Genomic DNA, 22396 nt, shown 5'->3' with positions numbered 1-22396 from the left:
GTGACATTAGAATAAATGTAAAAAAAAATATGGTTGGGTTTTCAAAATCCACAAGACATGCACATGCTGTAGCTTCCCATTCATACAACAAAGCTTCAACAAATGATTTTTTTAGTTAAAGCATGAATCACCATTGTAATACAAATTTGATTTGTTTAACAACAAGAAATATAGACGAAGAAACACATTAGATGGTAGAATACTTTATGTGATTATTACATATTTGGAAATAAATTACATTAAATATGTTCTCCAGAATAACAGCATAATTATAAAACTTAAATAAGAGTTGATTTACAAAAAATATTTTTGTCCATTTCCCCATCACAAAATGTTTCATTCGCTATCACAGCTATGATACCAAATACAAAACTTTAAGTACCTTAGTTAATTCCTAAACCACTAATCTCACAAAATATAAACCTTTTTGTTCGCTAGAAATATTATACATTATAACAGTCTTCATAGTAATGTTTCCTATCTTGTAGTATTCAAACCTTCATTATAGCTTTCCAGCAACACCACTGTCCAAGAAAGAAAATCCTGCAGCGATATAGAGCACTTTGTTCCAAATAGGACATGTTAGAAAAATGAAACCGACCCCAGTAAAATCCAAAGTAATAATAACTAATCACATTTAAAGAAACAAAACTGATTTTCTTTGGTGACTTGCCCTTGATGATCAACGCAACAGATCTGGGAGACTAAGTTTGAATCATGATTTAAAGTAATTCCCTTCAGCAAACTTGGTTTTGTAGTAAACTTGAGAAGCTGTAGTAAATAATTTAGTAATTATTTAGCTGCTTTGGAAATTTAAATGATCTTGGTACCATCTTGATTTTTCACGGTACTCGCAGACATAATTTTTTGTTTTCTCTGTTAGCACAGCAAATTATTTACTAATAATGTAACACAATAAGACATTACGTGTACAGTAACTGATATTCCTTTCTTTGGATGGTGGGGGAAGACGATGACAGAGCGCCACCCTGGTGAGGTAGCCATGGTTACCAAAGGGGCGGATGATGATTTTGGACTGAGCAGAGCACTTCAACATACATACATGTTTACTCAAGTGTGTAGAAATCAGGATGAGCATTCAGGAACGGTTCACAACCACAACTTCATCCCCGGGCAATTTGTCAATGCAAGTTATGATGTCAGTGGGTGTATAAAGGTGTGGTCCCCCCCAAAACGGAGGTTTAAAGCTGCCGTTGTCCTCAGTCGGAAAATCGACACTGCATGTAAGTCTCGGGTGAGGCGGTGTATCCAAACTTTTGGTAGAAAGCCACATTGTTGGATGCGCATTCCAGTGTGATTTTGTAGCAATTCAGTTTTTTGCTGAGAAGAGTAAGAACTGAAACTAACCTATATAGGGATATAGGGAAAAAAAGAAGAAGAGGAAAATAAATCAGCACGAAACACAAGATTAATCCTAAAAAATTCTCTCATGTGAATCATTTGTGTCGTTTGATTTGTGGGATAAATACAAGGTCTTAAATATTAAAAACAGGACAAAACAAAATGTGTTTGTGTCAGGCTCACACAGGTCTACTCACAGTTTGCCCAGCTGCTTCCCTCTGCACACATCACTGACGACTACCTCCTCCACCCGGCCTCTCTACAAACACAACACAATAAAGGGTCTTCATTTCAGCCATATTATACCAATCATTTTCAAGATCAGTGAAAATGCATGTTAGTGCATGTAGTTTTTAAAGTTAAAATCGTCACACATCACTATTGCCGGATGGGGTAACATAATGGTGATTGAGGCTATGGCCCACTGATGAAAGTATTACAATATTTATATATTTGCATTATTACAAACTGGGTGTCTGTGGCGACATTCCCGGAAAAAATGCTGTATTAAGTTACTGCTAATGCAAATCGAACATTTCCTACTGCTGCTGCTTCACATTAAAGGCATTTAACTGGCAAAACACAAGTTGACTTTTATTATGAACTAGTCACAGGAAATGCAATGTGTGACCGCTATCGTTCATCAAGAATGCGTCTACAAAACAAGACAACGGTCATTTACTGCATTTTTTGTCAGCGGATCAGTTTGAAATATTGCAAGGAGTAATGGAACAAGAAGTTCAAGGCTGCAGGTTTACAACTTCTCAGTGAGGTAACCAACTACTTTCACTTTTGCAGACTCAAGGGCGTGTGCAGCATAAAATGAGATCACAGTTGCCCACAGAATGATGGAAAAATGCCGATTTATTTCTTGACTTCTATATTAAAACAACAATAGTTTGTTTTGCTCTCCCCAGTATTCTGGGAGCTGTAGTATTAAACCGCATTTGCTGTTACCACCAGTAAACAGGGTGCTGCCAAATCAACCAGGACTGACATCTTACGAATTACCACTTTAAGGAAAAATTCAAATGTAACTTTTTATGGTGGTGAACTACGTTAATAATTACCACCATTCTAACCACTACATTAATAAGTAACTTCTTTAGGGGATTGGTTTTTAGGAAAAATGTAGAGAGGAATCACAATTGTATCCAAATCCTCATTCAAATACCATTTAAGAATGCATTACTGATCAGTAGTCCAGTGTTGGTCATGTATAATGTGTTGTTCTTGTTCCCTAGTGATGGCAGACACATCTAATGATGTACATCGGAATGACTGTTTGAGAAAATTTGAAACAACAACTTTCTTAAAAGAACAGTGTGTAGCATTTCTGGGGATTTATTAGCAGAAATGGAATATAATATTCATAACTATGTTTTCATTAGTGTATAATCACCTGAAACTAAGAATCGTTGTGTTTTCGTTAGCTTAGAATGAGCCCTTCATATCTACATAGGGAGCGGGTCCTCTTCATAGAGTCCGCCATGTTTCTACAGTAGCCCAGAACGGACAGTTCTCTGACACGCTTGTGAAACTATGGTAACATGAGCCACAGAGTGCAAAACCGTGGTACCGCCAGCCGCCGGCTGACTTCTGTTACTCCTACTAGTGTTATTATGGTAAGGATGACCTCTGAGCGAGGTGAACTGCGTTACTATGGTTTTGCCCACTGCGGCTCACGTTACCACAAAGGGAGGAGTGAGCGGAGGGGTACTCAGCTGGTTGCAATCTACAACCACACCACTTACGTCATGTCCTACACACTGTACCTTTAATGTAACACAATTAGAGTTGCACATGTGATGAACATAGCGTAACACAAATATGATGTTGTTTACAGTATGTATATGATGAATATGATGTACTGGATTTCGGATCCCAGGAAGACTAACTGGTACCACTGGCATCAGCTAATGGGAATACTTTTGAATAAATAAATAAATATCCATTTTTAAATATAAGCAAATAGTTTGCCGGGATGTAATTTACCTTAGCACAGGAGTGGATGAATTTGTGTTCTGTGATCAACGTCGCCGTGGCAACAATCTGTCCCAGATTTGTGTCCTCCACCACCACTACGTAGTAGTCTCCTGTCTTCTTCATATGGTCAAACTTTTCTGGAAGTCAACATATATGTATTTTATCATGTTTTATTATCTTCATTGATATTTTATTACACTGGTTTTATAGTTTGTTTTCTAGGATGATGGTTCTTTCGCTTCACAAATTTGTTATCTGATTTATATAAAGATAACTGTTTAAAAACTAGGGAACACTTTGGGATTTAATGATCTGTACAAAATAATAAATTTTGTCTTATCCAAAAGTAGCATTATGTGAAGCATGACTTACTTGTGAACTGCTCTGGTGTGACATCGCCCGTCTGAGTGAGCTGAGATAAAACCTTGATGAATCCTGGAACACAAAAACAAAACAAATGTTGGTGAAAATGTTGGGGGTATTCGCACTCCATCTCTTGTGAAGTCTTCATTTATGTTAAAATGTTTATCAAAATTACCAAGAATAAAAAACTAAAAAACCTGCTTTTCACATCGTTCATGTTCTTATCTTCATATTTTCTTGAGAATGCAAGTACCGGTCTGGAACGTGCTGTCCATTCAGTTTCTCTCTATGACTCACCCCTGTTAAAGTCCGCTGTACAGAGCGGCCTGAGCACCAGGCCCTCCCCTGGGCTGGACGGGGAGATGGGGGGAGAGAAGGAGGCAGTGTTGCTACTCCAGTCTAGCTCCTGAAGCAGGGAGGGCTCAAATAGTGGAGTCTCGTTTAGCAGCATTTCACAATCTCTGCTTAGAACACACACAGACACAGAGAGACACAAATAAACCGGTAAGTCCACAGAGAGACACACACACCCATAACTTCATGTATACAGAAAAAATGACATACTGAATAGAAATGCTTTTTCTAATCCATCGAAGATATTTCATCAACACAATTTAATAGGGGTATAAGAAAATATTGATAGAGATACACTAAAAACACTATATCCATTTTTAATTAACCTCTTAAAAATCTGTCGGCCAGCCGTCGGGCGCTATTCGATATTTCAGAGGTTGTAGCGGGCTCAGTTTTAAAGCTGGAGTGAAGATACTGGCATCATATGAAACCAAGAAACCTAAGAGACATTGCTACCAACCATGTTGGAGAAGGAGGCTGAATAATTTTCAAAGGGGTCCCTTGACTTCTTACCTAAAGATATGGGAATGAAAATGGGTAGCTGGGTCCCCACGAGTCCCTACCTTTACAGACATGCCCACTTTATGATAATCACATGCAGTTTTGGGCAAAAACCATGCAGTTTTTTTGCACGCAGTATAAATGTGTTATTTTTGCCTATTCTAAAATGGTGTATTTCTGGTTTGTTCTTTATACTATGACAGCTTTCCTAAATTTAAATTAAAAAAACGTTGTTACCCTTGTATCATGATGGGTATCGTTACACCATATTTAACCTGGTTATACTGTCAGCCTGGATTTGAAATGTGTTTGTTCTGTAAGTCACACAGAACTTTGACCTGACAAATACAGTTTCACTTAGTAAAAAGTTGTCATTACTTTACTGCCATGCTTCAGTGGTTGATAAGCCAGTTGGCATACAAATGGGCACACCAATATGAATTATAATGCACACCCTCTGTACACTCTGAGGCGCTTAAGGACTTTTAGCCTGAAACCACAAATCCTCAGGGACCTCTACCGGGCCACCATAGAGAGCCTCCTGACAGGCTGCTCCACCACCTGGTACGGCAACTGCACCAACGTGGACCGTAAGGCGCTGGGAAGGGTGGTGCGAGCTGCCCAGCCTGCAGGAGCTGTACACCCAGCGGTGCCTCAGGAAGTCCCTGAGGGTCATTAAGGACAACACCCCCACCCTCCCACAACAGCCTGTTCTCCCTCCTGTCCTCTGGTAGAAGATACAGGACCCCCAGGACTCTCACCAGCAGACTGAGGAACAGTTTTTTCCCCCAGGCCATCAGACTTTTAAATAGATAATTCATACGACACCTTTTCACACAAAAAGTACCTCAATCATATATATTATACTGTATATACTTTATATGTCCTTAATGTATATGTTCTTAATATGCCTTGTACAAAGTATTTCCTTTTATAATTATAATATAACTTATTATTTTAATGGAGCTTCCCAGCAAAAAGCATTTCACACGATTGTACCTATATAACCGGCGTGACAATAAACATCTTGAATCTTGAATCTTGAATATATTGAATCGTTACCCTTGTATCATGATAGGTATCGTTACACCAGATTTAACCTGGTTATTATACTGTCAGCCTGGATTTTAAATGTGTTTATTCACACAGTCACACAGTACTTTGACCTGACAAATACAGTTTCACTTAGTAAAAAAGTTGTCATTACTTTACTGCCATGCTTCAGTGTGTTGATAAGCCAGTTGGCATACAAATGAGCACACCAATATGAATTATAATGCACAATACACTATATGAGGTGACCTCATTCTTTAGCTTTTTCATTCATGATTTTGTTTCCAGGATCTGGTCCAGGATATGTAATCTGAGAGGGGCCCATCCTACAAAAACCCATTCACATAGCAAGGTCAACAGGTAACATTATCAGTGGGAGTGTGTGGAGGAGGATTTAGCCAAATACATCAACCTAGGTAGCTATCATTATAGCTACATGCGTTTCCATGGCAGCCAAACAAACTCTCCTCAGTGGTGTCATCATTCCTCCATCACCAAGCCACGTATATAATAATAATAGTAGACCACCTCAGAGTATCACTCAGACAGTATCAGGACATTCTGATGTATATTTTCAAAATTAAAGCTCTTTAAATTGTCATATATGAGCTATCTCTGTGTTTTTTTGCTAGCATCAACATTAACTCCTGTAACTTCTATAGTTAATTAAGTAGCTAGCTATATAACGTCTTACTTTTCCTCAAGTGTCCTGTAAAATAGCTTCACTCAAGCAAACTATGCAGCCAAACTAGAGCTGTAACTTCACATTAGTGTTAACTTGCCATGCTATAAGCTGCTAGCTGGATAGCTTCACTACTTACCAGTACAAATGTAATATCACACCAAGAGGAGATCCAGTAGAAATGTCCAGACTGCGGAAACGTACAGTGACAAGCAGGCAGTTGTACTAGCTGTGTAGGAGGCTGGGCAACATCATTAAAGTGAGGAAGCGTGGGTGTGTACCGGCTGCTATTTCCGCCTGGCGTCTGTATGACGTGGCACGAGACGCCAGGGCGCAGCCCAATGACGTAGATGGAGCAGTGAAAGTACACCAGCCCAGACTGATTATGACTGAAACCATTTTCACTGTATGACTCTAATCAGTCATCATGGGTGAGGTTTAAAACTGCAGTTTAGGATTGGAACAAATATGATTAAAAAAAGTAACCAACTTGTCCAAACAGCATCCAAGGATTTTATCTGAAAATTTAATTTAAAGGGACTGTTTGTAACTTTTTAAGCGAATAAATGTACCGGGGTCGGGATCCCATGCGCGCTCACGTGTGGCCGGAGTCACTGCTCCTCTGCCTGCTTGCCTTCACTCACACAGCGCGCGCGTTCTCGCTGTCTCGCTCCACCTCTAGACGTTCATGCGCGCTGTTGGATTTATTATGTACAAGAATGCTTACAATAACCTGACTGTTGGATTTGTTATGAATAGAGTGATTGTGAGGAAAAGGGAGGTGGCAGGTGCTGTTTTCTTTTGCAAGGTCAAGGAGAGGACGGAGCCAGAAGGAGATAACGAAGAAGAAGACATGCAGCAGAAACATCACGTGCCATAACTCATGAATATTAATATTGTGTAAACCATAAAACGCTGGATCAGGGATAGCTCGGGGTTCAGACTTCACGAACTGACCCATGCACTGTATGTTGTCAGGGACACGTAGGTTGGATCCAGATATCTGTATACTCTTTTATTTTTACTTATGCAACATTGATTGTTCGGAATAAATTGTATTATTATGCTTTAACCCGTCTGTTTGGAAAATCTCTTTGTCATACAAGATTAACCAACACGTAACTGGGCCTTGACCTCTTGGAGGCAGAAGGCCAGTTCCTTCAGCGCTCACTCCACACTGCAGAAGAGTTAGTTTAGCTCTGAGAATATCTAGTGAATGAACAGTGGACGTTTGTGCAGAAATAAATGCTGCAGCTCCTCCAGACCAACAGAGGTTTTCCGTGTCTTGTGAAGTGACGGAGCTCCGCAGCGAGAAACGGTATCGTCTCTGACCGGGTGCTAGTGTCTCCCTGCGGGCGCAGTCAGGAGGCGATAACGTTTCTCTTCCTGCTTCAGCCCCGGCACCGACCCGCTTTTGTTGAAGCAGGAAAAGCCAACACTAGGATCAGCATCGATTCATGGAGAGACCTTTGTCTGGTCAGCTAACATTACTGCCAAGCAGGTGAAATATAGAGTGATATTGTGGTTTTAGCTGACGACGTGTCGCCTCACTGTTTTGAGCGATGCGCGTTCATGTCTATTTAGAGCGAGCCAGCGCGAGCCCGACGCTGACTTTCGTTGACTTAACGGCCACAGGTGTCGCTGTTATCAAGCATTTCTGAAAGTTACAAATAGTCCCTTCAACTGCCACAAAAGGGCAGCTTGTAGTGCACTGTTTAGCTGTAAAATTAGAAAGTTTGCTCCGGCTGGTGGGCGGTGCTTGGTATTTCCTCAACTGATATCAACATGGCTGTCAGGTCACAAACAGTACACTAAAAGATGATTCTGAAAACATTTGAGAAGAGAAATAGGCATTACAGTAACAAAATATTGATTCATATTTGATCAGCGCTGCCTAGTTTGACCGGAGTTTGCGAGTGATTGACAGCTGCCTCCGTTGAATGAACAGCCAATAGGAACGTTCTCTACCTGAAATTACCTGTGATTGGCCAAAGTCTAGATTTTTTTTAAAGCCTGAAAACAGAGCCATGAGGAGGTGCAGAAGTCTATTTATCTCTCAGAACATTTGAATTACAATATGCTGAAAGGTTATTATGGAATTTTTGCCCAATGATGCCAAAAACATTCTGCCTACTGCAGGTTTAACCCATAGACTGTATATAAAGACAGTTTATGGGGTAACCCGATTTCCTTCTGGCTCAGTCCATCTCTCTTTCTCTCTCTCACACACACAGACACACACACACACGCACACACACACACACACACACACACACACACACACACACACACACACACACACACACACACACACACACACACACACACACACACACACACACACACACACACACACACTAATAAACTAAAATGTCCAATATATTGGATACTGGTCACTACACATTAGGCAGGCTTCAGTCTGTGGAAAAATCAAAGCATCGACAAAACTCTCAAGATTAAATTACCATATTTTGTTAAAAAGCTGTAGAAGCTCCGTTTATTGAGTCTTTTGTATTAACATATTTTACAAAAACTATACAGAAATTATCCATAACTGAACCATTCTTGATTTAGGCACAAAAATACAGGAAAGCTCAGTCCAAAAAAAGTATTTTCAGTTTTGATTAAATAAAGCAACAGTTATGAATAGGAAAATATATCATGGATATTAAGAGTTGTTAAATAACTGAATGGAAAATGAAAATGCAAACAAAACAATCCAATTTTTTTTTTAAATGTTGACTAATTGAAATCCGAGATCCAAATCCTATAGTGTATCTTCTTACAACACCTCCAAAACAGAGTTTGAGCAATAAAATAAACACAAGATCACAGCACTTCAGCTTTTAGTGGAAGTTTGTGGGCTGCTCTTTGGGATAAAGTGGAAGGAAACAAAAGCACTTGTCTAAATTCATGCATATCGCACCCCAAACTGTCCTTGCACTGTAATAATAAGAAATCAAACACTTATGATACAGTCTCCATCTTTGTGTCCATTGATATGTCTCAACCAGCTACAGACTCTGTGAAATTTGACAATACCGAAAATGTTTCAAGGGCCCAGTCCATGTTGTACATTACTGTAATAAGATCTTTGAGCAGAGGATGATTACGTTCCTCACTACTATGAATTTGAATTAGCACTCTTCAATGAGAGTAGACAAAAGCTGCACAAATAAAACATTCCTAAACATTTTTCATAAAGATTCTCAGTCATTCAGATCATTTGAATATCTAGAAGAACGCAACTGGATTTGTTGTGAAGTCTTCAGAATGTTTTTCTGCTGCTCATTTCTACCGCCGAAGCCTCTTGAATGAGTGGCAAAAACGTCTTCAAAAGACAGTCCAGCAAGTACAGCTGTCACCAACTTGATTTCTACATAGCCAAAAATTCCCAAATGATGGACAAAGAAGACCAAGGACCTCATTAATATATTCAGTAGAAAATAATATTTCCTTATTCAGAGAGGACTGCTTGTCATCAGTTGATAATTTAAGAAAGACTGAGAGGATGAGACCCATTTTACTTGTACAAAATATAATCCCCTTTGTTGCCTGTGGATCTCAAGGGGAATTGAGAAAAATTAAGACATTTACATGCCCACTCCCCCCGTGTTAAATAACAAAACTGTTTGCAATGGATGATATTACACACTAAATACAGAACCCATGTAGGTCAAAAACACTTTGTTTGCAGCATTATGTTGATAGGAACATTCATATTTGACAGAAAGGCTGAACAATACTAAAGTGACATTCTCTTACTCCAAGGTAAGAAATAAAAACATGTTATTTTGCCTACACTTAATTCACAGTTGAAACTCTTAAAATAATAACACACAAATACATCAGATGAGTTTCTCCATCCAGAATACAAAGCTTTCCGCCATCAGCAAAACAAGTGAAAAGAAAGTCTGATAAAAGGGAAAAACAAAAAGACCCAAATACCTTTCATCTAGTAATGACACCTTCATACCCCTCTCATAAAAGACTCTTCTGAATGCAAAGCATGCTCATTTTTAACAGCCAGTCCCAATGATGGCAGAAACTGACTCCCTACTGAAGCTGGTGGTTGCAATGTGTGGCATGTGAATAAAGGGCAATGCAAACTTGCATTTCTTGACTTGCAGCCATCAATTTATATAATGCTCCGCATACTCTGGCATCAGTGCTGAAGAGGCCGCGCACAATAGTTCCACCTTAATTAGGCAGCCCAAAACAGTCCAAAGGCCATGTTTGCAATGCTTTTTAATTATTGTTTTGAATAGGTGATGACCACTGACTGTACACCAAATGGGGCAGGGTTGAAATAGCTCTGTCTGTGCCTCTTGGGATTATGATGATGGTAGACTCTACTGCTGAAGCCAATCTGTGTATCAGGGTGCAGGGTCTTGTTGATTTTGCATGCGTCTCTCTGCAGCTGCCGCCATGGTTCTACGTCTCAGCACAGTCAAGTTCAATTCTGGAATAATGTCCTCCTCCAGTCCAGGCAAATCCTCATCCGGGTCCTCTGGACTATTGTTTAGATATCTCCTACAGGGAAGTAATGAACAACATACAGTATGACCATTGAACAGATAATGCAAGATAATAGGGAAAAGGCAACAAGGAATGCCTGCCATTAGTGTACAAATGTGTTAGTTCTATGAAACTGGGCCTTTCAGCTATTCTGGTAGCCAAGTATGAAGCCTTTTCCCTATCCCTTCTTCTTAATATATACATGGTCTGCCCACATTAAGTAATCTACCCTGCTGTGGCTGTAATTTATTTTTGTAGCTCCCCTCCAAACAAAGTAAGGGTGGCACACTGGTATATATAACTTTTATTCCAAAAGTCCTAAAGAAAGCAAGGGAAGTACATCAAATAATGCCCTTGAGGGCGAAAGTGGATGAACCCGGTTAAAGAGTAACCGCCCGTCAGGGACGCTCTAGTAAAGCGAACGCAACCCAAGCAGGGATCATTTCACTAGTCAACACTACACCTGGCATTCTATTGGTTGGGGAGTTTTGACAGGCTTATTGCACACAAAGTCCAAGAGCAGAGGAGAAATCTGAGAGCAGACGTTTCACGAGCACACAGAAGCAGGCTGAGTGTGAGAAGAAGGATCTGAAGCTGGAGCGCAGAAAATCTGTGCAATCGGAGTGCAAGCATACAGTTTGAGCAGAAGCAGAGCAAATCCAAGCGCATGCAGGGGCTATTTAAGTGCGAGGACAGGGTTTTACAAAATCTGAACGTGAAATCAATGAGCCATCTCAAATTGAAAGACCACGCTCTGGAATAACGATAGGGAAAAAGCTCCATAGTAAAGAAGGCCTTGGTTCACAGACCGAGACTAAGTTGTCTCACAAGGAAGGGTCTATTTTTACAAAATTTACACAGCTGAGCTATGATGCAAAATTTGATTTGGTCACACTCCTGACCTCAAAAAAATGTTTTCAAAAAACAACAAGGAAATTATTTATTTTTTAAATTTTGAATTGAGCTTCTTTTGAATATGAAGCATAGCTTAACTCTTCTTTCTGTGAGATAGAAAACCAGCAGTGTCCCAACCTGCGTGCCTGCTGGATCATCTCTTCTTTCCTCTGCTTTAACATCTTCTGCCTCTCCTCAGCCGACTTAGAGAAGCGTCCTCCTCTGGCCTCCATGCTGTCTGCCTCACTGAGGCCCTGCTCAGCTGCTCCACTGGACTCTTCCTGCTCACCAGTGCTCGCCTGTGTAGGGCCACGCTCTATGGCCTGACGAAGGAACACAGACAAAATATGTGACAGATTGTTGCATTCTGCCTTGCAAGTAAACCATAGGAATGTGATCAACATGAAACAGAGACCCAGGGAACACTGACAATAGGAGAAATCAGGAGAGCATTGTGTCATCATCACAAGGTTATCAATGAAATTTCTGCAAAATTACACTGCTATTAACAATTAACCCCAAGTTGACTGACCTGTGTCGGGAAAGGCACCTGGATGCGTCCCTCCAGGATGTTGTCAGTGGTGACCTCCACGGAGCGGGTCAACTGCAGATCCTGCATCACCAGGTAGGAGGGCACCTGAGGGAACATCTCCTGGATCTGATGGGCCTGATGACCACAAGGTACATCAAAAGCAAAGAGAGCAATAGAGAAATGATTGAAAGAAAGACTGTTGGAAAGTGGAAATTAAAACTAGATTTTTTAACACAAACAGGTCTTAAACATACAGTATTAGTGATTTACAAGTACAAAACCATTCAAAACACATTGAATCTTTGTTTAGATATACGTGGTATCTTTTGTAACCAGCCGTTTCTGTTTAATCTGCTGGTTAGATAAAGATGTTGTCACTATGTCAACATGCTATTACCAGGAAGTCAAATACCATGTCGGTGAGGGCCATGGTACACAACCCAGGCAACATTGGCTACTTGTAAACAGCAAGACAGAGAGTGAAGAGAAAGAAGACAAATTGATGACAGAATTGGCTTTATGAAAACAAAAATCACAAAACTGTCAGCAATTATCTTGAAAAAAAAAATCCATACTTGGCCTCAAATTGATCTGTGTACCATCACTCATAAAACCAACAAGAATTTCATCAGACTGTAAACATGAACTCACCATGGCCATGAGCTGTGAGTTGTTGGCCTGAGCAATGCCCAAAATATTGGTGGTGTGCATCACTTCCACTGAGAAACTGGGCAGCCAGCTGGCAATGCGAGATCCTGTAAGTATATAGATTTTATAATTCATTGCCTGATGTAAGGTAACTCCACAACCAGATTCATCCTTAGATTTGTGTCTGACAGACTTACCATCAAAGTGGAAGAAGTGATTGTGTTGGTTGATATGTGGTCTGGCATCTGGAGCAGCTCCAGCTGGGCCGATGTTGTCTTCCAAGCCCCCGCCTTGTTGCTGGCCTCTCGCCGGGCCACTGTCCCCATTAATGTTCAGGGAGGTCCGACATGTTGGACACGAGGTGTCCTGCTCGAGCCATGAGCGCAAACAAGAGCTGGAAACACACACACAACTCACAAATGTTATTACGACATTTCTCTGTATAAAACTTGACAATCATTATTTCAGGTCTTAGAAGTGTTCTGTAGCTAAACATAAATATATGTGCAGGAAATCTTCACCAAACTGCTTTAACTCAAGGGCAGCAGACAAAAGCTAAGAACAGTTCTGCAGTGAGGTCTGCTACAAAAATATATATATAACTTATGCAAGACTTTGGGCACTAGCCAAATTAAGAATACTGCATTCAAGGCATGTATATCTGGTAGCCTGCTATTCTTGCAGTCTCTCCTTCAGCCATCTTTATTCTGTCAGTAACTTTTTCTCCATGCAGGGATTGCTGATGTAAAAAAAAAAAAAACGTTACTTGTGGAAGAGATGGCCACAGGGTAGTTTGCGTGCCGTCACCATGGTATCCCAGCATATGGCACAATCATCATCATTAGTTGCCAGCTCCTCGGCAGTAGCAACTGCAAATCTGCAAAAATAAAGTTCAGAGTACAAACAAATAATGATGAAACAAGTCATGATCGATGGATTCATAACAAAGAATTGAATTAAACAAATCGCAGTACCATGAGGTAGAAAAGGGGAAAACTATTAAATCAAAATAAACTGTATTATCACCTGGCCTCCATGTTGTTGATGACACGAAGGTAGTTCTTGTGTCGGCGGACACGGCGCTGGACCTCATGGAAGAGATACCGCAGCTGCATGAAGATAACCAAGCTTGCCATGGACAGCCAGATGTTTCCAAAAAGCTAATGAGAGACATATGGACAAACAGATTCAAGATTAGGAAAGCAGAAAAAGAGACAGATTACATTTTCATATCACCACATGCCAACACCTGTTCCCTTTGTGTCTTACCAGCATATGGATATGGTGCATGAGGTCCAGGAAGAGCATAGTCAGCTCCATGACGAAGTCTGTGTAATAGACATATGTTCCCTTACTCTCCCAGGTCCCTGGATGGTTCAGATCCCACAGATGAATGGAATATCTGAGGGGATATTAACAACCCTATCAGGCCATGAAACACAGGTGATATTCAAACAGTATGGTACCTGACGCGGCCTTTGTCTTGGATGGGGATTGGAAACTCAATGAATGTAAAAAAAGATGGTGTTTAAGTACTATGGTACAATAGAACAGGCAATATTACCAACAGAAATCACAAATTGATAAATCAGGATAACAAACAAGAAGAGCGAATAACAGTTTAATGACAGAGAATCAAAGTTCACAATTGTATAATAGCTTTAAATCCAATACGCTTGGTGGAAAAAAGAGTGGAAATAGTCAAACGCTGATAAACTCCTAATCTATTGTGTGTAGTAAGACATGTTAACACAAATCAATCCATTTGTGTTGTTAAAATAATGCACAGTCACCACAAACATTATGGTGCTATGTACCCAGCCACAGCACTGTACCTGACAACAGTTTACAAGTTTTAATGTTAGACTTATATTTATCAGTATCTATGAGAGCCTCAGCTGATTACAGTTGTTTCTGGGGGCTTGTATAATCCTAACCTCTCTCTTTGGGACAAAGAAGCCTTTCACACTGGTTTAACCTCGTCCACTTCCTTGAGGGCGCCGGTGCCCTCAGCCGGCTTTACCGTCTTTCAGAGGCATAGAGCTAGAGCGAAGGTATCAAATGAATGTAGAAAACCTAAGGAATCCATTGGCATCCATCCAACCATGTCATGCTAGCTTGCCGGGAAGGAGGCTAAATAAGGCTCTTAAGTTAGTTTAAATTTTGGCGAGGAAAAACTGGCATGGCGATTTTCAATGGGGTACCTTGACCTCTGACCTCAAGATATGTGAATGAAAATGGGTTCTACAGGTACCCACGAGTCTCCCCTTTACAGACATGCCCACTTTATGATAATCACATGTAGTTTGGGGGCAAAAAACATGCTTAACACCCAAGTTTATGGCAAAGAGTGGTGGAGTGGAAAAGGTTAATGGAAACAGAGAAAAACAAATGGGGTCGCCAACATTAGCCCCCGATTCTAAATTTGCTCAGGCTATGTCATCCGTACCGCTGCAGTGTGAACACGTGCATGCGTGTGTAAGGAGGCTTTGAAGGGACTTACCGCATGATGACATGCCCGGTGCGTACAGTCACCAGCAGACACTGAGAAAAAAGGACACAGGTGAACGTGATGTAATCATTGTAGTCTACTTTCCATACAATATGGCACATGAAACACATTACGGATTTACCCAGCCCCATTAAGGAAACGTTAAAGACACGTTAAATAAACTGTTAAATCTTTAAGAAATACATGGGCCTAACCAAAAGCTTGAATGATATAAAGAGTCCACAATCATCATGCTTTTGTCCACAAATTGGGCCCCCATTTTAATACAGTTTTGGCTCCAGGTTCTCACCTCTGCTGCCATAAAGGAGAAGGTGTGCATGCCATGGGAAGCTCCCAGCAGACCACCACAGCCCACAGCTAGACCACAGCAATCTAACAGCAGGGAGACCAGCAGACAAAGCACTCGGACATGGCTGTTCATGGGAGTGGAAGGTGAGAAGGACAGCTGTAGGAAACAAAATGTGAATTATAAGTGGGTTGTGTCTCTCTCAAAGTTTTTCTCTTTCATTATGTCCTAGGGTTTCTGTGGAGGTTTTCCTCGTCTTCTTAGAGAGCTGTGACCAGCTTGTGCTGGTTTGGGAAATTCATGTGGGTCTGTACAGGAAAGACATTTTATGATAACTGGGCTATACAAATAAAGTTTACAAGTCGTAACTATTTGGGAATTCATAGCTGATATCAGTGGGCAAAGGATTCAGACCATGTGTTTTATTTAAATGCTCACAATTTCATAGTACAGATTATTCTGGCATTTAAAGAATATAACTAATCAAACAATACAGCTGCTGCATGTGTTCATAAAACAGGCTGCTGTTGATGGCAGACAGCTAAATGAAATAGAAAAACAACACATCTTAAACGGGGAATATTCCTAAATCAAAAGAATGATTCAGCCACCAAAGAACATAAGGTTCTTTGTGAATCTGCTCACACACACACAACATGTTTTAGCATCAGACTCTGTACCATACCCAAAGGGCATTTTCTACTGTATTAACTGAGAGGAAACATTTCCTTTCAACTGTTCCCTTCCAAATTTTACACAACACATTCAAATCAATAGACTCCTCACGCGCAACCTCCAAAACATCTATGTATTTGCGGAACATTACTTAAGACTGTAATGCCTAGTTCACCCTGCATGCCTTTAGCCCTGATTTTCCACTCGCCAACAGCTTTGGAGCTCCCAGACAAAAGTCTCAGATCAGAGGTAAATCAGCGTTGGCTCAGTGCTCGAATCTCGATCTGTAAACTGTTCATAGACGCAAACAGAGAGGCTTGCTGATGCACCGCAGAGGCATCCCAGATCTCTAGCAGGCTAAATATCTGGACCTATTGGGGAGTCTGTCGGGGAGCTACATCTAGGCTGTTGGATGTTTGCATGAAGAAAACATAACACAGTGACTGATCTACATAGGGTAAATAGTAAGACATGTGGAAACAGGCTATTTTGTGAACACATGTGCCACTGACAGCATCAACAACCACAACTAGGCTTGTGTCACTTCTTGCGTGTTTTCATGACAAAACATAGTTTGGAGACCTCATCTGGGATTCCACCCGGTGAAAGATTTTGCAGTGTGTGACCCCCTGTTGCCGGTCAGTCATATAGTGTGAAAACCACAACGATTTAAAGACCAACGATTACAAGACAGCAAGTTGTGTAGTGCGACATTACAGCGATCTTACGACTTTGAAAGTTGTGTGGTGTGAACTAGGCTTAAACTGACTGGTACTATTGTCTACAGTGAATAGAATACAATTTAGGAAGTCATTACAAACATTACAACAGCTGAGCTGAAATGGAAAAAAAATAGGTTCCATCAATTCTGTAGCTTTAATACCACAAAGTTTCCCCAGCACACTGACAACACGATACACCTAGCACCTTTGCAAGTTTAACCTACATGTGTCATCCTCACCAAAAAGCTAGAACCCACAGGAACCGGGAAACAGGAAGGAAGACGGCTGAGCTAACACAACTGACAGATTACAACCTAAAAAGAACATGCATAAATGCAGATCTATAGTCAAAGCTGAGAGACAGAAACAAAGACTTGCAGGCAGTTACACACACAAATACACAGCCATGTGTAACACAAGATATTTGCACATACAAACTGGTACATATTTACAGAATGGCAGGCAGAAATCACCCTCTGGTACACTAAGCCAGTCAGCATTACATCACAGGCAACACACCAACTTAATGCCCGTTTTAAATGACAATGTTTGTAAGGACTAAGTAGGTCGATTAAATTTGATATGTTGTTTTCCCCAACATGCAGAACATAATCTGATACAGGTACGTGTCCACCAACAGCCTAACATGCCAGTACAAGGAACTATTTATAGATCTAAAGCTTCTATTCAAAGAGAAGAGTACAGTTACTCTCAGCCTTTTGGGGGCCACTCCACACACCTTTTAAAAAGACCACTTTATAAAGTTTGAAAGTGCGTGCAGGTGTCATCAAATACCAGGCATTTGGCAACATCCCATTTACTCTCAGTCCTTGTATGAGTAACAAGGCAGCCACAAAGCATGTCGTTCTAGTCCTATCAAGTTAACCGAGTAGCCTAAATAGGAACAGGTTTTATACAGGCATACATAGCGTATCTATTATACCCAATAATATCTCATCAAAACAGACAATAGTTGCTGCGAATGTGCACTTTTGTGAATAAGCTCTAGAGTTATTTGTGTTAATTGTATAGCTCCCTTTACCTGCTTAATGCCATACCAGCCATTTCCAATGCCTGCATCTATGCAAGAATGATATTGAGGTTATTTTAAAAGACTATTTGTAAACTGTTTCTGACATTTATGTCCTGTCTGAACAAATAAGAGCTCTGTAGAAAAAATAAAAACCCTCAAGCAGGTACCCATGATTACTGTCCTTTACCATGACAAATGTACTTCAAAGATGTTTGCTTTCAAAGCAGAAAGGAAACACTTTTAAAAGAGCCTTAAGCTCACTATAAAATGACCCAAGTATTTAAAATCATCTTTATATTTAGTGGCCCATCCAAAAATATCAGGCGTTTGCTTATTTCTGATATGTTTGTATTAATAACACTTTTGTTTTGTATTGTAGACTGACTGGTTGGTTGAACATCTCTTACAATATCATTCGTTGTTGTAGCTATTATCAGTTGAATTGGATTGAAATATTGTGAAGAGACTATATTTGGAACTATAACAGATTCTTAATGTCAATAATTCAATAAATCTGGTATATTGTCCTGTCCTAAATACAAGGTAGTCATAAACCACGATTATGGGCTCTAGAATGAGTAAAAAACAAAACAATGGTGAAGTTCATAATACTTACGTATTCAAATCGGTCTTTGCAGAGCTGCACCATGAGGTGGAGAAAGACCAGGGCAGAGAACCACAAACACCACATGACCACCTCCTCCACTGTCTGCACGTTCAACACGCCGAAGATGAAAATGAACTTGTAGAAGATGAAGTTCCAGAACTTATCTTTCAGATGCTGTCGAATAAACAGAGCAAATTAGATGCAGTCTACAGTCAAGTAGGGCTGCTTAATACCCCAGGCATGATGAAAGTAGTTGCATTCATCATGTAACACAGTTCTAGACACAGACTCACCTGCTTCTCACTGACTCTGAGCGGGCCAAACACCACATACTGAATCATTTTAGCGATTAACATCAACAAGCAGCAGAATGTGTTGACCAAGACCTAGTGGAGTACAGAGAATAAATTGACAATACGTTTTTTGTAAAAACATCATCTTATCAAGCAATGCAAAGTCCTGAGCTGGATGACACTCACCCATACAAAGAGACTGTCAGTGGCAATATACCACAGGACAGTGGTCGTCAATTCTGTGTTAATAATATCATTGTTTAGATGATCAAGATCCACTTCAGGGGGAGCTGGTGTTTCATCGGTTTCCAAGACGCCAAACCCTGGATCAGTCACAGTGGTGTAGGCACTAAAGATGCTGCCAGCAAGCAAAGCCACACTCAGTGCTGTGTAGGTCTGCAGGCTGGGCCAAGGAAACCTCTCCAAAAACAGCAGAGGCATTGCACTGGTTATGGTCCACTTCTCAACTTGTGAAAAAGGTGTTTGTCCTGATCCAAGAACTCAAAACAACCTGTGAGGGCAGAAGTGAGTTTAGCCAACGTTGGCCAAAGTTGCTTTAACATTAGCTTTGTTACATACATACAAAAGTGTTAGCATAGGATCGTGGCTAATTCATGTTAATGCGTTGTAAATGATTTAGTAATTATGTTAAAATTGCCATAAATGGATGAAATAGTTGACTAGTATTGCATAAATGGATGAAATAGTTGACTAGTATTGTATAAATGGATAAAATAGTTGACTAGTATTGCATAAATGGTTGAAATAGTTGACTAGTATTGCATTAATGGATAAAATAGTTGACTAGTATTGCATAAATGGATAAAATAGTTGACTAGTATTGCATTAATGGATAAAATAGTTGACTAGTATTGCATAAATGGTTGAAATAGTTGACTAGTATTGCATAAATGGATAAAATAGTTGACTAGTATTGCTGAAATAGTTGACTACTATTGCATAAATGGATAAAATAGTTGACTAGTATTGCATAAATGGATGAAAGAGTTGACTACTATTGCATAAATGGATAAAATAGTTGACTAGTATTGCATTAATGGATGAAATAGTTGACTACTATTGCATAAATGGATAAAATAGTTGACTAGTATTGCATAAATGGATGAAATAGTTGACTAGTATTGCATAAATGGATGAAATAGTTGACTAGTATTGCATAAATGGATAAAATAGTTGACTAGTATTGCATAAATGGATGAAATAGTTGACTACTATTGCATAAATGGATGAAATAGTTGACTAGTATTGCATAAATGGATGAAATAGTTGACTAGTATTGCTGAAATGGATGAAATAGTTGACTAGTATTGCATAAATGGATAAAATAGTTGACTAGTATTGCTGAAATGGATGAAATAGTTGACTAGTATTGCATAAATGGATGAAATAGTTGACTAAAAGTAAAGGATACAGGGTTGAAATAGTTTAAAGTGATCAATAAACGGTTGAAATGGTTAGTAGGCTAAAAGTAATGTATAATGGTTGAACAACAATATCCACTTGTATATAGTGAAAGGTGTTATACATAGTGAATTGATGAGTGAGTGAGTGAGTGAGTGAGTGAGTGAGTGGGTGGGAGTAACCTTATCTTACCTCAGAGCAGACAGCTAGTTAGCTAGTTAGCCTAGCTCGCTACTCTGGGTTGTCAAACAAGGCTAACACGTTAGCTCAGTCCAGCTGGTAGAGGACTCTACTGGACTGTCTCTGGTGAAATGTAACCGGTTAAATCAGCCGAGACGACATGAACCTGTCTACCATGACCCAGTAGAGGACGTTAACACTAGATGATGTGAGTTTCCGCCCCTGACGCTGTTCGCTGTTTACACGGCTAACGTTACCTAATGAGAGCTACTGGTTAGCTTCACGATAGCATCGTAAACTAGCCTGTTCAGCACCAGAACAACAACAAGCTCCTGTTAAAGAGTCACTCACAGTGTGTCAACCACAGTATCCACAGTATCCACAGTATCCACCGTCCCTGGCTGTAGTCCGTGTTGTAGTTTTAGTGCAGCTGCACTGAGAACATGGTGGGTGTCAACATCGTCAGCCTCCTTCTCCTTCTTCTTCTGCTGCTGCTGCTAATACGGCTGATTCTGCTTCGTGGTGTTTTGGCTGTTGACTAACGGGGTGCATTACCGCCGCCAGCTGGTATGGAGTGTGGTTATAACTATTCACTGAAACAAAAAGAAAATACAGGAAAAATAAAAATTATGAATAAAAAAAATTAGAATAAATGAAACTAATTTAATTAAAATGTAAGATAAAAAAAAAAAAATGTATGGTTAAAAATTTTAAATTTAAAATAATAATAATTGTGGATCGGGATTCGAACTATTAACTCAAACAAAAAGAAAATACAGAAAAAAATGAAAAATGAAGAATAAAAAAAAACAATACAAGATTAAAAAAAATAAAATATTTAAAAAATTTAAAAAATATAAATTATAAAAAAAAAAAAATTGTAGACAGGGATTATAACTTTGATAATACAGAAAAAAAAATTATATTAACTATTCACTAAAAGAAAAGAAAATACAGAAAAAAAAAATGATGAATAAATTACTTTTTTTTACAAATTAGAATAAATGAAAAAACTTACAGGATAAAAAATGAAAAATGGAATATTTAAAAGATTTTAAAATTTAAAATTTAAAAAAAAAAAATTGTGGATCGGGATTCTTACACAAATCACTTAAACAAAAAGAAAATACAGGAAAAATGAAAAATGATAAATAAAAAAAAATGAAAAAATTAGAATAAATAAATAAATAAAAAAACAATACAAGATAAAAAAAATAGAATAGTTAAAAAATTAAAAATTAAAATTAAATTATAAAGAAAAAATAAATAAATAAATTGTGGACCGGGATTTTAACTTCACTAAAGGAAAAGAAAATACAGAAAAAAAAGAAAAAAAAAAATGATGAATAATTTTTTTTTTTAAATTAGAATAAATAAAAAAATAATAATTAAAATACTGGATAAAAAATGGAAAAATGGAATATTTAAAAAATTGAAAAATTGAAAATTGAAAAAAAAAATTGAAAAAATTGTGGATCGGGATTCTAACTATTCACTAAAACAAAAAGAAAATATAGGAAAAATGATGAATTAAATTTTTTTTTAAATAAATAAAAAAATGCAATAGTTAAAAAATAAAAAAAATATAAAAATGTTAAATGTTGACCGGGATTTTAACTTCACTAAAAGAAAAGAAAATACAGAAAAAAAAATAGTAAAAATAAAAATTTAAAATTTAAAAAAAAATTAGAAAAAATTGTGGATCGGGATTCTAACTATTCACTAAAACAAAAAGAAAATATAGGAAAAATTAAAAAATGTCCGTAAAAAAAA

The 22396-nt window shown here is 38.9% G+C and overlaps 2 protein-coding genes across 6 annotated transcripts; both read right to left on the bottom strand.

Annotated features, from left to right (window-relative positions):
* Window positions 1–189: 189 nt before the first annotated feature.
* On the bottom strand, window positions 190–6600 carry gnpnat1 (glucosamine-phosphate N-acetyltransferase 1). Of its 2 annotated transcripts, none has more exons than XM_074611998.1 (6): window positions 6441–6600; window positions 4009–4175; window positions 3721–3783; window positions 3358–3485; window positions 1560–1621; window positions 190–1368 (listed from the first exon to the last, which is right to left on the bottom strand). In XM_074611998.1, exons 2-6 carry the CDS (start codon window positions 4160–4162, stop codon window positions 1221–1223), a joined length of 555 nt encoding a protein of 184 aa, XP_074468099.1. In that variant the 5' UTR covers window positions 4163–4175; window positions 6441–6600; the 3' UTR covers window positions 190–1220. The 2 variants fall into 2 exon arrangements, with proteins under 2 accessions (XP_074468099.1, XP_074468110.1); XM_074612009.1 differs by having other exon boundaries at window positions 4009–4172.
* Window positions 6601–8770: 2170 nt separating this feature from the next.
* On the bottom strand, window positions 8771–21090 carry LOC141753367 (E3 ubiquitin-protein ligase AMFR-like). Of its 4 annotated transcripts, none has more exons than XM_074611971.1 (14): window positions 20975–21090; window positions 19208–19532; window positions 19022–19114; window positions 18738–18902; window positions 15695–15850; window positions 15397–15437; window positions 14163–14295; window positions 13920–14053; window positions 13660–13770; window positions 13091–13287; window positions 12897–13000; window positions 12246–12380; window positions 11852–12036; window positions 8771–10834 (listed from the first exon to the last, which is right to left on the bottom strand). In XM_074611971.1, the coding sequence occupies exons 2-14, from the start codon at window positions 19460–19462 to the stop codon at window positions 10678–10680; spliced, it is 1866 nt and encodes a 621-aa protein (XP_074468072.1). In that variant the 5' UTR covers window positions 19463–19532; window positions 20975–21090; the 3' UTR covers window positions 8771–10677. The 4 variants fall into 4 exon arrangements, with proteins under 4 accessions (XP_074468072.1, XP_074468083.1, XP_074468057.1 ...); XM_074611982.1 differs by having other exon boundaries at window positions 20998–21088; XM_074611956.1 differs by having other exon boundaries at window positions 12897–13287.
* Between the last annotated feature and the right edge of the window lie 1306 nt (window positions 21091–22396).

Source organism: Sebastes fasciatus, chromosome 2, assembly GCF_043250625.1.
Source record: "Sebastes fasciatus isolate fSebFas1 chromosome 2, fSebFas1.pri, whole genome shotgun sequence".
NCBI classification, from domain to species: Eukaryota; Metazoa; Chordata; class Actinopteri; order Perciformes; family Sebastidae; genus Sebastes; species Sebastes fasciatus.
The sequence above is the reverse complement of the archived record's forward strand: the minus strand, read 5'-3'. Positions and strand labels throughout refer to the sequence as shown.